Here is a 21,633-nt window from a genome sequence, read left to right as displayed (position 1 = left end):
TATTTTTTTCATCTGAAGAACCTGTAAAAGGTGTGAATGTCCTTCAGCCATGGAGCATCTTGACCATTACACAACGCGTCGAGAATGAAACCACCAAAGCCAAACATACATTGAACAGGTTATATTTTTAAATCATTTCTTCATTAAGGTTTTTAATGCATGTTGTGTACATGAAAATTTATATTAAAAAATTAAAAAGGAAAATCTGGTTTGTTTAGAATAACTCTGAAGTGCACAAATATTGACAAAAGCTAACAACAAAAATACAGCTCTGCTTTTCTTAGTAAGTAGTGTTGCAGTTACTTAGAGCTGGCAACTAAACGCAATCCTCTGAGTTGTAGAGATTCTCACAAAAAGGACAACATTTTACTATATACATAGTTCTGATGTGCAAGTATGCAATCCATATGTACACTTACATTCCTAACTGTTTACATCGTCCTAGAGTATTCACAGTAGAATCAAGCGTAAGGTTAGAAATGTGAAAAGGCCATAACAGTGAAAGAAACAAAAAATCAAGATATGCCTCGGGATTTTAAGACATTTTCAACTACTTGTTAATAGATTTCAGATGACTAAGCTAGGTTTTAATTTTGGAGCAGACTAAAAATAGAGGAGCTTTTTAAATAAATGGTGGGGTGAGTATGCTCGTTAATGGTTTCACGGGTGGCAGTATTGCCACAAGCATCGCTAATCAGTCTTCTGCACTTCAAGCACTGACCAGGCAGAGCTCACTTGCTTGCAGAACAGCTGCTGCAACCCCTCCCAGATCCACGAGGGACTGCTGGGCACAGTTTTGCATATTTATTTATGCATTCCCATACCTACTTAGCTCTTACAAAAAGAAAGCCAGTTTTCTTAACCCATACTGCTTTATGTGGCCAGATCCACCGCTCGCTGCTCGTAAGAAGTGTAAAAGAGAATATATGCAGCTGAGGATTTCACAGATGATGCTGAGATCTCAGACACCTCATGGTCGTCAAACTTAAACCAGCGCTGCTTGGAGGCGTTTTTGCAGTAGGCTGTGTAGTGCCCTCCATCCAGCCCACCATAGTGATTCTGCAAACACAAGGAGAATAGAATTAAAGGCCTCAAAAGCTGCTTCCTGACTGGGGGAATAAACTAGAAGGTGAGGTTTTTGCTAATTAGCAATAATTATCTGCAAGCAGGTAGGCAGATGAATCACACAGGCATAGGGATCAGCTGGACTTTGAAGCCTGACTTGGTTACTTACTGATACTGAGAACAGATTGTATCTCTTCAAGTTATTCTTTGGACCAATAACATACTGTGAAAGGTCAAGAGTTTCCAATGGGAAATCTACAGAGGTCTGAAGCTTTTGCTTCCATCTTCCATCATAGGAAAATCTAGAGAATTAAGAAGCATCATCAGAAGTTACAGGCTGTTCACAAGCTATTTAAGAATAGAAAACATGTTTGTTTCCTCTCTTCTTAACCAGGACGTGACCTCAATTAAAGTATTTGGCCCCCAATTTGTGAATGCTTGCACAAATGCTTGCACACATCCTCAGCACATCCTCAGCACAAACGGAAAGAGATTACTTGCAAGAGTGCTTTGTGACTACAGCCTAATAGAAGTGGCATCAGATGAAACCACAATTCTTGCACCGTTACTACCGGAAATACATGTGGAAATTGCTCTAATTAAAAATGGTTATCGATTGCACTGGACCAATCAATCTCCACCAAAGCCTGAATCGAGGTGGAGCAAGCCTTTTCAGCAATCCCCCTTTCCCTTACCGTTTCAAGTGCACCAGAAGTACAGGTGGTAATTTCCAAATCTCTATTTTTTTCAAAGAATCCCTTCGAGTTTTGCAATGGCTACAGTAAAACCTATTGTTATCAGTGAGCTTCTCTTCTTTGGAGAACAGTCTAAGGCATTCCTAGAACGAAACACAAACACACATTGCAAAGGGCAGGTGTTTACGAAAACATAGCAAAAATGTTTGTTTCCTATTGGGTTGCTCAGTTATCTGCATGCTTTGCTTCATTAAAATGAGGAGAAGCGAGGTAAATCCAGATGTGAAAGCAAATATTGCTGCATATACTCCTTGGTTTTTCCAGCTATGCTGACAATACTTTGTTTAAAGCCATCAAATATTGATACTGTGACCTACAAAAGCAAATGCTATACATCCCTTCTCTGCTACTACAGCTTCAATATTTCCATCCTGCTTGTATTTTAAAACTGTTCTGGAGTCACCTGGGTTTTTAAATTTCAGAAGAATTAAAAACAACGAAGACTTGCATCTGTTGATGTTTCAGATTAGTGTAATTTAAGCTGGAATACTGACAAGCTTAACATTGATCCCTTCAACAACAGGCTGAGCTGGAGCAACATTATAATCAAGTCACAGAGAAGAACCTTTACTTGAAGAACAGTTTCTGTAGGTGGCCATACCTGCAGGGTACATTTACTCGTGGACGCAAGCGGCAATGACAAGTACATGAAAGCCTCAAAGGTTCGGGACTTCTTGTGACATGTGAGACACTGCACTGTAGATTTGAACTGGCCTTGAAAGAGGGCCACAATGATGGATTCATTGAGCTGTTTGTGCTTGTACCAGGCTAGTTCTGCTGCTCTGAAGTCATCCAGATGATCGTTGTTTTCTTCCTTGTGTCTTTTCCTGTTGTCAGCCTGAATAACAGAGGGTTCAATACCACAGCCACACAGTCACATATACAAAGAGTCTCATCTATAGGCAAGTGTAATACTGAACACTCACAAGGACGTTTCAACACGTCAGTGTAGCCACCCATTGCTTACCTAATTAGGCTTCTTCCCTTACCCCCTTAAACTGTTTCAAATGGAATTCCTACTTTAGTTCTGAATGCTGGCACGTCCTTCTATACAAGCTCCTGTCACACAATCTTATTTTAAAAGTTTCCCCTGATGATCTGACAGATACATCACCTACTACAAGCGTATTGCTTACTTTATTTAGGTCTTCATGCAAGCCATCCATTAGGAAGAGAAGCAATTCTTGGGAGTCTTGTTGGCTGTATCCTGCAAATTGGTCATTGATCTTCCCAATTGTAATTTTAAAGTCTTTTGGACTGATATATTTATACTGTCCTGTCCATAAAGCTTTCATTATTACACCAAACTCTTCAGCCACTTCACCTTTATGCCCCAGGAAATTGGACCTGTACAATTAAACAGACAGAAAATATGAAAACAGTAAGCCCTTCAGGGAACATTTAAAAACGTTATCAATAGTTCAAAACTTTATCCCATTATTTCAAAGGAATTTCTTTACAGAATCACAGAATCTCAAGGGCTGGAAGGGACCTGGAAAGAAGAACTGGCTCTTGGACTGAGTTAAAATTTTTGTCTTTGGCACTTGTCCTGGGCCAGAGTTAATTTTCTCCCTGGTAGCTGGTGGGGTGCTGTGGTTTGGATTTAGAGTGAGAACATTGTTGATAACACAGGATGTTTTAGTTGTTGCTAAGTAGTGCTTATCCCTAAGCAAAGCACTTTTCAGTTTCCCGTGCTCTGCCACCAAGGAGGTGCACAAGGAGCTGGGAGGGAGCACGGCCAGGACAGCTGAGCCCAACTAGCCAAAAGGACGTTCCATAGCACAGGATGTCATGCCCAGGATATAAAGTGGGAGAGGTGGCGGGGACGTGTGGCTCGCTGCTCAGGGTGCTGAGCAACTGCATTGTGCAGCACTTGTCTGTCTTGGGTTTTGTTTCTCTCCTTTTGTTGTATTCCCATTCATTGCAATTATTGTTATGTTTTATTATTGCTTTATTTTAGTTATTACACTGTTCTTATCTCAACCCTTAGTCTGAATTAACAATTGTAGAAGCAGAGTTTTTTCACTTCAGTTGTAAATTAAAGAGTGAAAATAAGTGATTGTTACCTGTTAATATCATCTTGATACAAGTTTCTGTTAAAATAATCAGCCAGGTGAGGTGCATTGCACAGACACTGCAGTATGGAATTCATGTAGCACGTGTTCCCCAGGTTGCGAAGCCCGGTCAGAGCTGGTCCTGACCCCCCAAACACAGGGTTAAGATTCCGAATCTGTGATGCTGAGAGTCTGGAAATTTCTGCCTTAGTGTAGCAGACTGGTCTGGAAGAAAGAAGTTCCTTTTTAGGAGTCTGACTTGACAAGGCCATGTGCATAAGCCAACAGAACCATCCTCCTTCACAGGGAATGAAATACCCTTGCACAAGATGCCACATGCCATCATTTCAGGGATTCAAAACCAGCCAATGCAACAGTGAGCAATCCACACACACTGGCCTATAATGAGCCCAAGTTATAGGCTCCAGCAGTCGGTTTTGCTTTGTTGTTTTAACTTGCAGATGAAGAATTAACTAGTGATTTAAGTGACAACTCTGCGTGTCCTAAGTTGTCAGTAGAGTGGCATTTAATGTAACTCAAATACCACACCTTAAAAAGCAACTATTGTCTAATTACACTGTGGCTTCTGAAATTCATGACAATATATAACATCAATTCACAAAAGATAACTGGCCTCTACATTGAGCTTTCAGCAATGAAATTTAAGTCTATCCCTCTTGCATCCTTTCCTATTACTGAACTTGAGTTGGTTAAACACAAAGACAGCCCAACATGCTATCACATTGCATGAGTTGTGGTACAGCTTCTCAAACGTACTTGTTGTCACGATTGACTGTAGGAGTTACAGGAATTCTTTTCTTCTCTTCCTCCTGAATGGCTTGGGTTATATCTGGGGAAGAGTAGGAGCGCTTCAGTTTGGAGTGTTCTCTTTCTCGTTCAACAGTCACCTGTGGCTTGGGCTTATGAGTTGGAGGGGTTGATGGAGGAGTGGATGAAGGAGCCATTTCTGGTGGATACATATGAACAGTATTTGTTGGCGAGTGATAGTAACGAAAGGTTCCAGTGATTGGATCCAGAAACTTGGGGAAAGAAAACAAATTGTTTCAAAACCAAGTAAAAATCCACCATTAACTTACTTACCTATTTTTAAATTACTGTAAGAACAGTGCATGAGTTTTTCAGACACTGAGATGTTGTGACTGGCCACAATACTTAATGGATTACATTTACTGCAAGGCATCACTTTCACCAAAATGCATACTGAAGAGCAACTGCTTGCTCAGTACCAGAAACAGCAGGTGACCTCTCCTAGTCTCACTACAATTAATGTCAAAACTCAGAAAATAACCATGTGCAAGTTTAAGAGGAAAAGATAATTAAAAACCCAATCAAACAAGAGCAAACTTGGACATAAGACATAACTGAAGTATATTCCAAAACTGCACAAGGCAATTTGTAACAACAGAACAGAAAGTTACCTTTGCCCAGCCTGCAGGCAGCCCTGGTATTATCCTTCCCATTTCTTCACTTCGTGCCCTTATTAATGGCTCCCTCTGAGACTGAAAAATAAACAAGAGATGTAAGGTGGGCACAGTTGCTTCTGCAGAGCAGCAGAGCCTGTGCCTTCCCTCTATAGCTACGTGACTCAGTGCAAAACAGTTCAGTAAGAAACTCTTGATTATAGCTGGAAATGCACGTTCTTGTAAGGGTAACATACTACTGTTTTCCATCACTCAACCTAAACAAACCCCATTTGCTGACAAACTTCAGAAACAAAGACAATTCAGTCTCAAGGAAGTCTGAATACTCAACTTCTTCCCTAAAGAAGCTACTTTATTAGTGATAGGTGCTTGTGTTAAACACTCAGGGATGATCTTTTCTCCCTTTCAAAGCAACACGCGAAGGAATTATGCATGAAATGACGAATGAACAGGGAATGCTTGTTAATGCCATCAGAGACACACAAAGACTTCTAGGGAAAGCCCCAAGTATTTTGTTCAGATGAATATGGCAAATGACAAAAGCAGGCAAACAGCTGCAAACATGGCATAGTTTTCTTTTAAGGCTGATGACTTTAAAAATGGAAATGTGGTGGAATTTAACGTAACAGCCATAAAGCATCTGAGCTTGATCAGGTTTGGCCACATACAACACACTGTTATTTACTTTAAGTCTTTCAGTATCTTGTTCAGAATCCTCTCTAATGGGTCCTGGCTTTTGAGTTCCACTCTCTGGTTGTCCTTTAACCCCAGTTTGCTGTAAAATATTTTGAGAGAAGGCTTTCAGTTTTCATCTGGAATGTCAGGAAAGAATGCTGATAAAGCAAAACTGTGAAAAAGCAAAGTAATATTCTCTTTTGTTGTTGTTAAATGCACATGCCACAAAGAAGTGGTTACAGTTATTCTTCCTGGTCTACACTACAGGTGATTTGCTGGAATAGCCTTTGCAGCTGAATGCTGTGTTACATAAGACAGCCTGTTCTGCGGTTTGAAGAGCTCAGAAACAACCTGCAGAAGTTCCACCTACACTGTTCTCCCCCCCTCAATGCTGTGGGTTTGACAGTCTGATTTTAAATGAAAGACTTTTCCCCTTTTTACTTCTTACTTTGACAAAGCCTCTTCATGAGAAAGGCTAACTGTGAAGCTGACACTATGAGTTTATTTGATGGTAGGCAGTCACTCTGGGATTACATGAAGTTGCTCTGTCAGTTACAAGCTCAAAAATGGCAGTGCTAAAGCTGCCCAGGAAGGTTTATTTTGGCTTCCTTGTGCACTTGCATCACACAAGTACCTAAGTTTGGTCAATTAAAATTGCAACTGCAAAGAAAGAGAAAAATATCCTAATGCATCTCTTGAGAAATGGTTTTAAAGACATCTGGTCTGTTACAACTCAGCTTCACAAATGGCTCCTCTTCTGTGATCAGATGATTTTTATGCTCTCGCATTTCAGTTTTTTTCAAGAATCTGAGGGAAGGAGGAACTGTGAGCTCTCCTCTGGAGAGGAAACAGAACTGTTTTCAGCAAAAATACTGGCTTAGGGTACAGATTTGCTCTCTGTGTCAGTCAATAAAACCCTGTTATATCAGTATTTATGCAGCTGGGGGCACTAAAGAGTTTGCTGTGATAGCACAATTCTGTTCCTCATGCGAGTCACAACAGTACAATACGTAGAACTGGCCTGGTACAAGAGAAAAATGTCATCATGCCTCTCTTTTTAAAACAGAGGCCTGCAGCCTATGAACCCTCCCTTCTAGCTCCTTGTCTGTGGGAAGTTTTATTATCCTCTGGGGATTCCATGCTGCCCATCTACAAGCAAGAAATTGAGGCTGTCTTGCAAAAAAAAAGTTATCTGTTTGTGTCTTGGCTTTAACTTTCTTCTCTACATTTACGTAAAACTGGCCTAAATAGATGTGTTTAAAATGTCCAGATTGCTACTAGAGCATTCACTCACAAATCATCCTGAACTCATTTTCTCTTTTTCACTAACCTTGCCTGGAACACCCTGAGATGCTTCACCCAGTGCCCGTCTCTGCATTTCTGGTGTTCGAGTTCCCTTTTCTCTCTCTTCCACGGCTATTTTGTCAATCTCAGTCCTTTTTGCACCAATGCTTTCTAGTTCATTTTTGGTTTGCTTTTTTGCTTCCATTGCCTCTTTGCGTGCTCTTTCTTGTTCCTTTTCCTCCTGTTCTCTCTTCATTTGTTCATCCCTCTCCTGTTCTCTGTCCTCTTTGGACTGCTGTGGCTTTTCTTTGTGTTCCTTTTCTTTCTGTTCCTCTTTTGCTTTTTGTTCTTCTTTTTCTCTCTTGAGTCTCTCTCTCTGCTCCTCTTGTTGCCTCTCCCGAAGCTCTTTTTCTCGCCTGTTTTTCTCTAACAGAGCAGCAGTTTCAGCATGTACCCGACTTTTTTCCTCTTCTGTCAGAACGCTCTTTGCCTCACACAATGGCTTTGTGGACCTGTCTGGAACTATCCGTCCATTCTCGACAGTCTGAGTGTCACTGACTGTACTTTGAGATTTTGGTCTGTTGTCCTCAGGGATTTTTAGTGAAGGCTTTTTAGTACGATCAACCTGTAACACAAAGTGTAGAAGGGCAATTCACTACAGCTATTACTGCTCTGTTAGCTAAGCTTTTCTAAGGGATATTTATGAGAGAATCAAGATGATATAAAGTTGACTTCTGCCAGTAAGATAGGGAACTTTCAGTTTCATTAAATCTGGTAGTTAAAATTGCTTGTTTGTAAAGTCAGGTTTTCACTTAAACCTGACAAGAATCAACAAGCACTAGAGACCCACCAGAGCAGCATTAAGCACCCATCACTACAACTCTTAATTTTCAAGCTTTCAAATGTGAATGTTTCAGGGCAATCAGGGAGCCTAATTTGGGCTTGGCTCTCTCAATCATGTGACAGAGCATACGATTAAGGCAGCTCTGCTGGGTGGGAAGGGGTATTTAGGAATGGCTCATGCTCAGATCCAGGAGAGCAAGGTGGTTTTGATGCTGAAGCTCTGAAGAAATAAAAGCTGGTCAGGGAAAACAGAAATGAGGTTGCAGTTTACAGTTCTCCAGCTGCAATCTGTATTAAAGGCAGCATCTAGAAGTATGAAAGTGAAGAGTTTGACTTCTGCCTTGTCTTTGAAGAAAAAGGTTATCTTAGTGTAAAGACCCTACAAGAGGTATCCTTACAAACTTTTATCCCTATGGAAGGAAGTTACAAATCCCTTTACTTTCACTATTGGGTCAAGAGTGACCAACCACCTACATGTTTTATTATTTGAAGGAAGATACAGTTGCTGGAAACCAGACCTTCAGAACAGCCAAGGTAAGCCATGGCCTAACCGCCCTCCCTCTATTTCACCTGATGTGTTTGGAGTACAAAAAGTTTGTTTATAGACTTTCTGAACCAATCAATTGTTCACCTTCAATTTCTCAGGTGCACATATGAAAATATTAATGAATAGCTCTGCAATTATGTTAAGTATCTGCAGTTTCATAAAGTCTGTGCATTAGCTACCATGGCTTTGCAAACCTTTAATAGTATCTGTACCAATACACTTGTGTGCAAGGCTTAAACAAATAGCATGTTTCCTTGTGGATTTGGGCTTCTGCATGTGGTGGGTCTCTAACAGATGAACTACATACTAACTCTGAAAAAAAGAGTGAAGAGCTTACCTCAGGGATAGTTCTGGTAACTGATACCGGATTAACCACAAGTGAACTGTCAGACTTTGGAACAGCAGCATCCCGTATGTTTGGTCTGTGAAGTGATTTTAGTCTCTCTTCCAAATTATCTCCTGTTTCCTCATTTTCAACCACTTCTGTTGAAGATGGCTCTATAGCAACAACAGGTGGAACAGGAGCTGGCTCTTCCAGAGATGGATATGTAAAATTCACTTGAAGAGAGAGAAGAGGGAAGCATGAAGGAGAGCTCTTAAAGCAAAACCACAGAAGCAAAATAACCTGAATGTACCACCCCCAAAATTTAGATTTAGCCAGAACAAGACTTCCAAACATATCTGTATGAATTAAAGATATGTCCAGTAATTCTAAACACTGGGAGGGTAATCCTTTATACTCACAAGAAACAGTCACTGCCTCGTTCCTGCTATGTTGGGGTGGAGTTACTTTAGCATTGGTTGTGTACTGGGGAAAACAAAGGAGCCAGTTTTCATAACCTCCTTCTAGAATTAAAGGTTCATTCTTCAGTATAGTTTTGCTTTCCCACTGTAAGAAAAAAGGTTTTAAATGAAATGATTTAATAAGCACAAAGAAACCTTTGCATCTTCCCAGTGTAGTTGAAATTTCTCTGTCTAGACCTTACGTTGAGACATTCTTATTTGAAAATCTCAAAGATAACCTTAAACAGGCTGCAAAAACCCTTTGGGGAACAGAGATCCTTTTTGTGCTGGGAAAATACTCAATGCAGTTAGGCTCCTGGCTCTACCTAAAACAGAGTCTGGATTTTTTTCAATACAGAAAGAACCACTGTTTACTGCTGCAGGTTACAATCCTCCACCCAGAAAAGTATTTTAATATTTGCTTCAGTTTCTTATCTGATAAAGTTTGGGACATGAGGGACATTGGCTTTGGAAAATGGAACATGGACTTTCTGAAACACCCTTGATTGTTCAGGCTGCAGCCTGCTCTCTGCCTGAAGGCCTTGGTATCAGAACACAAACTCGGTACAGAGGCTCAGAGAATATTCTGCAATTAACAGATTTGTCTGAACTGTCTCTGAATCCCAGTCTTGGATGTTTAGGTGACAGAAAGGTGTGCATTGTTTTGTAAGAGCCACCAAGATAAAAAGTAGGTAAGGACTACACAGCTGGAGCCAGAGATATGACTTGAAAAAGTTGAGCATCTGCTGAATTTTGAGTCTATAAGCTCCCTGCACTGATGAAGCTCAAATTTAAGATAATGTTCCTCTAAAAGTTATATTCAATGATGCAAAGAGGTTAACCATACTCAAAATATTTCTGATCTCCTTCACCAAGCCCCTTCCATTCTAGGAAGTGCCTGGCTGACAGGACTGCAGAGAAGCTGCCTTTGGCCTGCCTATGCAGGTGGGCAGCCAGCTCCCATGAATAAGGAATTAAAGTTGCCACTACAGGAAAGAGGGTGACAACGTTTCTGGCTAACAGTACCAACTACTTTCCCAAATAACTCCTGTCAGCCAAGAACTCTTAAGTTTCTTTGAGCTACTTGTTGAAAAGGGGAGTTGAATCATTCTGGTGTTTCACCTGTTTAATAGATTCTACTGTCCTCTACTACAGCACATGCAGGGGAATGGGAAACTTCAGACTAAACTTCTGCTACCAAAATAAGCAGTCTTTGAGAACTGAACCAAGATCTTTGCCTAAAGTGTTACTAAGTCTTTCAAATAATTTGTAATTATAGGTGCTTTAAGACCTTCTTATTTATTGAGATGAATTAGATAAAATGTGAAACTTGCCAACCTTAAAAAGTGCATCTTTCAGGCTCTGCAGAGTTGTTCCTAGCTTTACGTCTTCTACAGAACTAGACCAATCTAGCAGTATAACATAGTCAAAGTGTCCTCTCCTCTTCCATGGTTCTCTAGAATCCTCTGGGAGTCTAGCTTCAATCCAATTAGCAGTAACTCTGAAATGTATTAACATGCATTAAAGACAAATGTACAAGTAACATCCAACAAGACACAATCCACATATGTTTATGTGCTTGGATAAAATAAATACGCTCTGGCTTGAGATCAGCACGTGTGAGAACAGAGCTGTCCAAAACATCTCACCCACTGATACATATCAGGGTTTCTGAAACCAAATGTACAAGCTTTAAAAGCACTTTTTTTCCCAAGTCAATTTATAAACTGATAAAATTAATTAGTTAACTATTTTGCTGTCATTTAACATGATTCCATACCCTGGAGTGATAGCTTCTTCGGGGACACTGACAGATCTTGGAATACAGGATTCCTGATAATCCTTCAGTCTTCGAGCATCCATTATAATCAGTTCAATGTTTTTATCTGACATCATTGCAAACAGTTTCTCAGCTGTGACTGCCCCTTGAAATAAAGAAGCTATTAGATGTAAAAAGCTACATTATAGATGGAGCTATGTGTGACGATACATGACTGGTGCAATCGAGACTGCAAACACGAAAGAGAACAGAAAAGTCCCACAAAGTCATGGAGGTGAGACACTACAGAATAAACATATTGGACCTTTTGCTCCCACTACTGTAGTGACCAGCACCTGACTTGCTGCATTAGAGACTATTGGACACTTCAGTGATATACTGGTTCAACTGTTAAAGTCTCATTTAAATCAAGCAATATGGGCAAGCACTTGTAAACTACATGCTGCAGGTGTTCTTCAGTCAAGAACTCTAGAGGACATTTTGTCATATTAATTACAGGAACAAAAACCCAAAGGTTGTGAGCAGAAAGGAGAACTTTTCTTTAAATGAGAAAGTTGACACATTTCAGCCTTGCCTGTATTTCTTACCATTTGAGGAGACATTTTCTAACTTGACCACTTTAGGTCTAGTTCAGCTTTAGTTACTGAACTGTTGCAAAACTACATACAGCTTTCTAAACTGAAAAGAAATGATGGATACTGCAATAATAGAGCTTAATTAATTACTAACTTGCTGTTACTGAAATGCAGAATGCTAGAACTTAATCAAAATACTGTCTAGGAAATAACTCCTTAAAAGAATTGGAGCTACTTATGTGATAGGTTATACAGAGACCTTTTTCACATCTGGGTGAACATTGCATCTCTTACCACTCAGACTGTCAGACTGATCCTTTCTTTCCAGTGAGTGCTTCCTCTCACCATTAATCTATGTTGAAGCAAAAAAAAAAAAAAGTTGGTTTTTAATATCAGAACCAAGGCAGCCAACAGACATTTGACACTCACAGAGCTTGAAGGAAAGGGCTCAGACTGCAGGCTACAGGAAGAAACCTAGAAAAAGGAAACTTCTTCTAAAGATGCATTGACAAATGTACTAGCAAGATACCAAGGTTGTGGTCTGTCTAGACAAACCAGTTAAAAAGGCAATGCCCCTTTTGACAGGGTCATCTGTTAGATGAATTTGTGAAGTATTTTTGGAGAAATCACTTTCTACACCATAGGTGAAAAGTCAGCTCTCCCTTTAAGAGACGACATTATCCTTAACATCAGCTTATTACCATTACCTTAGGCTAGTTCTATTATGAAATAGAATTTGACTTTACAAGAAAACCCTAGTCAATCTTATGCAAGACTTGGAGGTTGGCAGGACTCAACATCTTCCAAAGAAATGTCAGAGAAGGGTTACAGGAAGTGTAACCCAAACCCAACCATGATTCTGAACTGGAAACAGCTACTAATCAAGATCAAATGTTAGATAAAAACTACACGTTTAGACTGAATTAGAGTTTGTAAACATCTTCAGTTACCCTTTGGCTTTTTCCTTTGGAATCCACAGCACTTTCTGTGGAGTTTTTGGCTGAATTCTTTCCATCATCTTTTGGTTCTTGCTTTTTCTGCAGCTCTTGTCTGTCCCTCTCTTCAAGTTTTTTCCGAACTTCAGCTTCCTCATATCTATTGGGGGAAAAATAAAAAGCAGCCTTTTTTTTCAGTATTCCATTATTGGCTGCCTTTAGATAACTACTATCAGAACCAACAAGTCTTCAGGAAGAAAAAAGAAAGTAGATAAAGATGAAAAAAAAAAGAGTTAAAGTATTGTCAGTGTTTGTATTTTCCAGTAAATCCCATTTTCCTCCATGACTGCATATTATTGCTCCTTTTCTTGGGTTGGTTTTGTTTCTCTTAAATCCTGCTTTGGGTTCTATGTCATAGCTACTGCTCTTAAGGCTAACTTTTTTCCTCTGAACCTGGGGTCATGTTTAACTATGGTGTCAATAAATGTAAGAGGCTTTTACTTTTGTAGAGGAAAGAGTAAGTATTTGTGACTTCAGGTAAACTTTAATTTAACAATCTTGGTTTTGCAACAGAGCTAACAATAACAACAGATTAAATTAGCTCAGCCATCTAAATTTTCTGAGAAATTGTATCAGAAGTACTTAAGTGGTAGCAGTCACCTTCAGAATGTAAGTTCACTTTATAATACTGTTACGTCCTTACCTGTGTCCCTGATGGTTTTGTTTGTTTTGGGATTTTTTGTTCCCAGACACTGGGGTTACAGTGAAGTCAATTTCGGTGGATCTAAGTCTTATATCCAGCTGTCCTTTTCAGAAGCCTTACACTTTAAAATTAACTCCCAGCCTTTTGCCATTGTAAGGGCAATCACAATATTATAAACCAGTGACTTCCAATCTACAGCTTTTAGATCACCAGGTATCTGCAGGTTTGTATAGTCACATCACTGTTAAATAGCACTCTTTTAATATAACTGAGAAGCTTAAAAATTACTAATGACCCATAAACCAAAAACGTTTTGAACTAACAATTTTGATGACTGAAGCAGGCAGTCAAACATGAAGAGTGAACTTTATTAGTAATTGCTCATTTTAATCAGATGTTGCCTGACCACGATTAAATTGCCAACAATACAGCTGTATTTTATATCAAAATTACTGTCTTAATAAACTAGATCATTAAATCAAATTCTGCCTCCAAGCCTACTCCACTAATAGGCCCCTAATAGGAAGGAGGCTGCAAGTCTGTAATTCTATTTATTAAACACACTTCTTGATTTGGCAGAGGCATCCTAAGTCAGAACCGAGCAATTTGTTCTCACTTGGAGTTAATGGCACTAAAACATATTCCAGATTTTAGTTTAATTCAGTCAATATGGAATATTTACCCATCAATTTCCCATTTATGCCTTTGAAGCTCTTAGCAGGTCATTGATGTAGGTATTTCTGCTCCTATACAAACAATGTTTTGGCAGTTCCACTTTTAGTTAACAATTAACATTCAAACTATTTGCTGGCCTACTGCCTGGAGAAGAAACTACACAAATAATATCCCTGAAACCACTTCTGTAGTTACACAGGAGTCATGTTTCATTTGTATTCCCTTTATATATATATATACACACACACATTTTTCCCCAGAGTAGATGAAAGTTATTAATTGTGCCAACTTTCAAAACTCTATTCCCTTCATTAAAAGCCACAAGTTACCAAACAGCTAATCTCTGAATAATTTTGCTATCAGTGTTTGCTTCTATGGTGAATTTGTAGCTGTGTTGAATTCTAAGACTCAAATAAAACCAAGGAAAACCTAGGAAATTGTTTGGTACAGAGTATCATGAGACGTCTTTGGAAAGTCTCTTTTCATATACATGTAACTACACTCTGATTTCCTTGTTCACCTAAACTAACTTAATGGATCAATCGCTTTGAAGGGTATAGAATGTGCTTTTGCAATACTATTGGTGGGGAGGAGGGCATAGGGAGGGAAATGTGCCTAGCTGAAGGGAAAGAGTTAAAAGAGTGAGAAAGGGGCAAGAAAGATAGTCCCTGGGGATTCAAGAAACAGATACAGACATACTGCACTAAATACCACCTAAAGACAGATTTTACCTTATAACTTCTTACCAATACAATTTCATGGTTTATGGCACAAAGTCATGTAACTTAACTTGGGGAAGATATGGGGAAGACAGAGCAGCTAGTTAAAGAATCAAAAAATGTGTCTTATTACTCTAAACTAAATCCACACTAGGAAGACTTTTCAACATCTGTAAATACTGGGAACATTTGCTAGTATTTGTGGTTTCAGACGACCTTATGATGAAAGGGTAAGGAGGAAATAGATCTTGATCGCTTCTTATCTTGTGTCTTCCTTTTTTTAGTCATTAAATAAAACCAAGAAACAAATATCAACAAATCAGTTACCAAGAATTAAAAGAGAACATATAAAATGGCAAGTTATTGGAGTGTGTGATGATGAAAATTACCTCTGACTTGTGTGGATAAACAATTTAAGGTCTCAAGAGTTTCAGGTATCTAAAGTCTACTCAAGTGCAATCCCTTACTAGAAATAGCATGCAAACCTGCAATTGCACATGTACAGGCTTCAGGTATTATTAACAATATCTTACCTATTAACTGTGTTTACCTACCTGAGTTTAAGGCTGTCTGACAGTCTTTCAGCTTCTTCAATAGCTTTTTTTAAATTTGTAGGTCCAAGAATTGAATGAAAATAATCCTAAAATTACAAGCATCACCCCACATATTAACAGTACAGCTTAATAATGCCTACTTCTGTGCATATCAATGTACAGCAAATTGGTGTTATGACATTAATGCCAACAAAAAGGAACTATTTTCAATCTAATTCATGTTTGAGAGAAAGATATTTTAAGTAAAATGATTCTATAGCACTAGTAAGTAAAGACTAGGCAAGTGCACCAAAAATGTTTGAATGAGAAAGATGATAGGAATAGCTTTCCCTGAAAAAAAAATATTCACAGATCTGAAAGTGTATATACCTGATGTATATTAAAGGCAAACTGTACAAGCAGTTAACAACAGACTTGTCAAAAATAAGAAGGAAAAAATATTATCACAAGTGAGGCAGTTTACTTCATACCAGTGTAATCCTCTGAATGTTCATTTGTGCAATTTTCTGTACTTCTAATACCTCTAGTACTGCAGAAAAAGTCAGAAAGCTTTTATACCTGCTGCTGCTTAAAATCAGGCCTCTTTTTAATAAAGTTATAAACGGTCACATATTTCATATAAAGGATGTAAGCCTTTTCTTCATCTCGGTCCAATCTGCTTTCCTCTGCTGCCTTGAAAATCTTAAGGGCACTCTGCACATAACTGAAATAAAAGGAGTAAAGCATGTGATTGTTGACTTGCCCCTAAACATCATTTCATTACATTTTAAGTGTTCACAGCCTCTGCTCATATATTAAGCATTTAGTTTTACCATCTCAATATAAGGCTTTCATTAAATATGAATTACAGTCATGCTACTCCAAATAATGGTTCTCTTTGCTAGCTTGTTTACTAGCCCTATTTAAAATCTTCCATCATTAAATAGCATCTTGAGATATGGGAAAAAATACATTTCCCTTCTAAAAATAAGGCTTTTGAGAAAAAAACAACAACTCAAAGTAAGCCAAAATGAAATGGTTGATCATCTAAAAAAGTTACAAGCAAAAATATTTCCTGTTCACACATTCACTAAACTTTTTTGTAGTTTATAAGAATTTACATTTATGTAGCATGCAAATTTTCATGGGCATTATGCTCTGTCCAAGTCATGTTTTAGCAGCATGTACTTCTGTAGGCAGGAAGCATAATCAGTGTGACAGTCTTATGAATAAATCTCTGAACTATCAAAGATTCTATAGCTAACGGAAATAATTGAGGAAATTAGAGCCACAACACAGTTGTTCTGGAACCTGCTCAGAAGAGTTGCACTAACACTTCTAGTATGAATCCAAACCCAATTAAAATATATATACCTCTTTGTACTTGTCTTTTCAGGTTTTATTTCTGTCTTCTTGTTGAGATCTTTCAATGAAGTACAGAGATATAGCTCCTTAGGTACAGATGCCACAGCAGGCATGTTAATGTTGTTACTTATGTCCTTTCTAGGATGGTACCGCTTTTCAGAAGTCTCTGTCAGTATTTTTCTGGGGGGGATAAAATGGTAGAGAGAGTTGAATTATATTCCACTGACTTTGAATATAGTTACAGTTACCTGTATGGGGTTATCTTACCTTATGTGAACTAGCACTAGATGAAAACAGACTGGGGGAGCAGTTAACAGTATAAATCGATACTCCCCAAGTGACAGAAATATTTTAAACCACTCTAGGCAATTTAGCAAGAATGTTAGCAATATGTTACTAACAAAAACAAGAAATGCTGACTTAATGTTCAAAATCATCCAGAAAACTTATGAATACAAGTAGTTTATTATAAAAATATTACCTGACTTCTCTGTACTCTGAATTTGTAGTGCAGAATTATTTTATCATTAGCTTAGCACAAGCTTCTGCAAATACGTCCTACACCCTTGGAAAGGTGATTTCTAATGTACTGGTAGGAGATAAGCTGAGAAAAAGACAAGTGCTACTGTTAAAGTCAACTTGAAACTTCTTGGACATGCTGTGGGTCTTAAATTCCTAGGTACCATTGTCCTTCTGCTTTCATTTGGAAGTATTCTCCAGGTAGCCATGAAATAGTTAAGCGGAGTTTGGTCAGAAGGGACTATTACATCATCTCATCAGACATTCTGCATAGAGCAGTCCATTAAGTCTCACACAGATAGTCTAACTAAAAATCTTTCAATCTAATACCCTGTAAGCTGTTTTAGCTCTTGGAGGTGGCAGGGGAGGAATTGAGCTCCCTATCAAGTGGTGAGACACTAAGGTCCTAGCAATACTGAGAAAATAAAGGAGAACTAATTAGAAGAAAGATGCTCAAATAAACAATATCCTAGTAGTGAAAACCCACACAGCTTTTGACAAGATGAAGGTAGGGCATTTCCCTTCCACCCTCAAGGTGATGATCAGCATGACAAGTGCGACCAAAAAACCAACAGCCAGTGACCTCAGAGTGAAGTTTCACCCAACTGAATGGATCTGTAGCTTACTGCCCTCAAATGAGCTGGATTTCCCTCCCTCTCTCATGCTGGTCTAGTGCTTATCCAACCTCTTGTTGAGCCAATTCAGCTTGCCAAAGGAGGCAGAAAGGCTACACAGCATGTGCAAGCAGAGCAGTCTTTGTTCTAGCCTTTGAAGTATCACTGCAAATAGTATCACTAGGTTAACTGTCCTTCATCTAGGAACTGGTTATCAAATAAACATTCTCAGTTAATCCAAACCTCTGACAAGTCCATCTTGAAAATAAATGCAAAAATAAGATCTGTGTCTAATGATTCATTTGTTTTAGGTACTGGCATGCCAACATCAGACTAATCAATATCTAGCCAGGTAACTTACTGCTTGAATACAGATGGTGTACTTGCTAATTCCCAATTGCACAGCAACTTTTCAAAGTTGATAAACTTGTAGAAAATCCTACCAGATAATTCTAGAAAGTAAATAAGTCCTCAAATATTCATTTTAATACATGAAATTAAAAATATATCCCATACTCCACTTATCTTAAAACATTGTCTTCACTATATGTCTTTTGTTCGACTTTAACTTTCAGGCAGATACTAAGGTGCTAAAAACAAGGCAGCAAATTCATTAGAAGAACTGCATTCAGCAGAAACAACAGACATACATCCTGTCCCAAAGCAAAAGACCTTTTCAATCAAAAAGCCTTTTTGCCTAAAAGAAAGACATACTTTTTACAACCTCATAGAACTACAAAGAAAGGCTTCACTCTTGAAGATTTGAGCATTGCTTGTCTAATCCTACCTTCAGAGCATGTCTTTACCTGGCTTCCCCCCGCCTTGGAACTGTAAATAGACTTTTTCTTTGAAGCTTTAAGTCCTTTCCAAATATATCTTCAATGTTTGCTCTGTTATATAACCAGTATTTTCTTAATCTTAAGTGGCAGCATTTGGATGTGTTCTGACAGAATATTGTAACTAAATATGTAGTCTAAAAGAGACATTAATATAACATTACTGTGTCTGTGTGAGGGGGGAAAAAAAGAGATTCTGTGGAAGATAAACCATTTAATGGAAGGCAAAAGATGCGAGTCAATTCTCAAGTCTGGCTGTGACACACCTTGGTATGGGCAACTCTTCTGGAACCTCATCTATAAAAAAGGCAGAATGGGTGGACAACAGCCAAAGTTGAGTTTTGGGCCAGAACAAAAAAAATAGCTTTCCATACTTTCCTGCTATGGTTACTAAATTGTAACTGCAGGTCTTTAAATTCCCAGACAAGTTCAATGCTGTCTCAACAGCTACTTGATGGAATTACAGTGTATATGTTGTTAGTGGAGATGAGATTTCAGTTGCAGGTTCTAATTCATTCTTTTATAGAGAACCTTAATTATGGAACTATAACTACCATTTTCATGTTCATACATCAAAAATTCCCTCACTGGATTTTGGTCAGTAGTGGTCTACAAACTGACCATTACTTGCCAGTTGACTGCTCAGTCTTAGCTCATAAGAACCCTTAAACTCCTTAAGCTTCCACTAAATGTTAAGGTGTGCTTGTACCTTGATTTTCCCTTACGTTCAAATGCACAAGGTTTTTTGTGGGTTTTGTTTTTTAGTTCTTTGAGTAGACTTTGGGAAGATTATTATTTCAGAATCCAAATGATCTCCTTCATATGTAACTAGCTGATTTTGGACACAAGTTTTAGCAGATATCTGATTCCTGACTAGCCTGGTCTAGGTAGAGGAATCAGCAAAATAAGTTGCACAAATAAAGACCTTCAGGAGTAGTTAATGCACAGCAGTGAAATGCATGGAGACAGACCAGCTACTGAACTTCTGTACAAGGTCAGTATTTGCTTCCATTGCAGGAGCTGCAATGAACTGTACATTCTTATCAGAATCACATCCATTTTATAAGGATAAACTCTTGCTGTTCCAGGCTGTGTTGACTGGCTTATGTCCACTTTTGCCAAGCATTCCATTTCCCTCCACACTTAACAATCATCATATCAATACAACGGCAACACTTAGGGATCAATGAACCCTTCCAATTGCGTATGTGGACCTTTCACATGTCTCTCAGGATGACAGGCATCTTGTCTCCCAGCAAGAAAAGGGAACTGAATCATACAGCCATGAATACAAGGGACTGAAGAAGCTGTAACAGCTAAATTTACTATTAGTCAATTGTGTGAGGAAGAGGAAACAACGCATTTCAAGTTTGTCAACTTTTTTCTTAAAAATTAAGCTCAAACTTGTGTATCTTTTCTGTCCACAGCTTAAGTATTATCTCAGACTCCTTTTTCATACTTAAGAGTGATGAAAACCAGGCCAATGTCCAAAAAAATATAAAGGACGTCATGCTTGGATGTTGATGTGCATTTAAAATAATTAGAGTGGATAGTTTTACACTGACAGGGAAACATACCTGTTGGTAACAGGTTTTTCAACATCTGGTTATCGTGCCTGTTCTACTAAGGCTATGAGTAAGCTTTAAGTGGAATGACCATAGCAAGAACAACACACAGAAGCAGTTACCTTGCAAGCAGCATGCGCTAACACAGTCTGAAATAAACTGATGTGTTACATACCCTACATCATCAATTCAGGTATGTAATAAAGTATTATGTGAATAGGCTGATAATAACCATTGGGGCTTCTTACAGCAAGGTCATTATGTTCACACAGAGTACCCAAACTTCTATCATTTTGCTGGGTACCACCAGTCATCAAAGCAGTAACAAACAGCGGGTCTGTCTTTGGCCATATACCATGCTGAAACCACCAGCATCATCAAGCTTGGGAATCACTCTTTTTGCACAGTGACAATATCCTTCCTGACAGCTGGCTCATCCAACAGTTTAACTGAAAGTGATGGGAGGGAAGACACTACAAAGTTAAGCTGCTTTAGTTGGATTTTATACGGGATGCTTGAAAGTGATTCAGTTTAAGGAAGAATAGTTTCACCTCTTATTTAAAGAAATGAGAATCTGCAAAGCATACACAAACAGGACGGGTGATAAGAAGCCGAGGAGGTGACAGAGAGGCTGAAAACTCCTCCAAATTCAAAACTAGGTTGTTAAAAACCCCGCGGCAGCTGGATGCGGGCCCGGGACCCTGGTGCCTTGGGCCAGCCGGTGCTGCCGGTGGGAGTCTCCATGACACCGCAGCTCGCCGGCTCCGGCCGCAGGAGTGCACTCTGGGAAGCGCCACTGCCGTGACACCTTCGGCCGCTTTCGAGCTCCAGGCTGCCTTCGCCCGAGCCCGCTCACGCGTCACCTCCAGCCGGGCTGCGGCTGCGGGGGACTGCGGGCTGCCCAAGGTCACACCGCCGGCGCCGGGCCGGACGGCTGCCGGCTCTCCGCTGGGCCGGGCCGGGCCAGGCCCGATTCCCCCCGCACAGCCCGGCCCGGCTCCTCTCGCCCTCCGCTGCCCCTCGGGGGCCGTCTCCGCCACTCCTCAACCTCCCGCCCTGCGGGGCCGGGCCCGGGGCTCCCCCTCCAAGGGCGCTCGCCCCCTCCTGCCGCGGCCGAGGGGAGGGCGTGAGCCGCGTCCGCCTGCCCAGCAGGGCTCGCTCCCTCACCGGCCCGGGCGCCTCCGGCCGGCGCGGCGGCCCCAGCTGCGTACTCACCGCGGCGGGGACTCGCTGCCTCAGCCCGCCGGCCCGAGGGAGGCCCATGTCCGAGCGCAGCTCCTGAGAAGACGCTACGCTACCATGGCTGCTGAGGCGGAACTCGACGGTGTTCCTCCCTCCCTCTCTCCCTTCCTCCCGGACCTCCGCT

The 21,633-nt window shown here is 39.9% G+C and overlaps 1 protein-coding gene across 3 annotated transcripts; it reads right to left on the bottom strand.

The window, feature by feature from the left end:
- Window positions 1-106: 106 nt before the first annotated feature.
- On the bottom strand, window positions 107-21,572 carry USP8 (ubiquitin specific peptidase 8). Of its 3 annotated transcripts, none has more exons than XM_061999933.1 (20): window positions 21,483-21,572; window positions 16,743-16,913; window positions 15,948-16,092; window positions 15,390-15,475; window positions 12,754-12,898; window positions 12,098-12,155; window positions 11,229-11,388; window positions 10,787-10,949; window positions 9,410-9,554; window positions 9,003-9,223; window positions 7,322-7,900; window positions 6,002-6,091; window positions 5,314-5,394; window positions 4,652-4,914; window positions 3,887-4,099; window positions 2,957-3,167; window positions 2,422-2,658; window positions 1,761-1,903; window positions 1,235-1,367; window positions 107-1,059 (listed from the first exon to the last, which is right to left on the bottom strand). In XM_061999933.1, the coding sequence occupies exons 2-20, from the start codon at window positions 16,844-16,846 to the stop codon at window positions 874-876; spliced, it is 3,363 nt and encodes a 1,120-aa protein (XP_061855917.1). In that variant the 5' UTR covers window positions 16,847-16,913; window positions 21,483-21,572; the 3' UTR covers window positions 107-873. The 3 variants fall into 3 exon arrangements, with proteins under 3 accessions (XP_061855917.1, XP_061855918.1, XP_061855920.1); XM_061999934.1 differs by having other exon boundaries at window positions 11,229-11,373; XM_061999936.1 differs by lacking the exon at window positions 6,002-6,091.
- Between the last annotated feature and the right edge of the window lie 61 nt (window positions 21,573-21,633).

Source organism: Colius striatus, chromosome 7, assembly GCF_028858725.1.
Source record: "Colius striatus isolate bColStr4 chromosome 7, bColStr4.1.hap1, whole genome shotgun sequence".
NCBI classification, from domain to species: Eukaryota; Metazoa; Chordata; class Aves; order Coliiformes; family Coliidae; genus Colius; species Colius striatus.
Note: the sequence above shows the minus strand (reverse complement) of the source record. Positions and strands in the feature narration are given on the sequence as shown.

Coding starts and splice junctions, on each gene's coding strand:
- USP8 (XM_061999933.1), bottom strand. CDS start 16,846: ATGCCTGCTGTGGCATCTGTACCTAAGGAGCTATATCTCTGTACTTCA. Junction 1,904..2,421: donor CGAGTAAATGTACCCTGCAG/GTATGGCCACCT, acceptor GTTTCGTTCTAG/GAATGCCTTAGACTGTTCTC. Junction 1,060..1,234: donor ACAATCTGTTCTCAGTATCA/GTAAGTAACCAA, acceptor TTGTGTTTGCAG/AATCACTATGGTGGGCTGGA.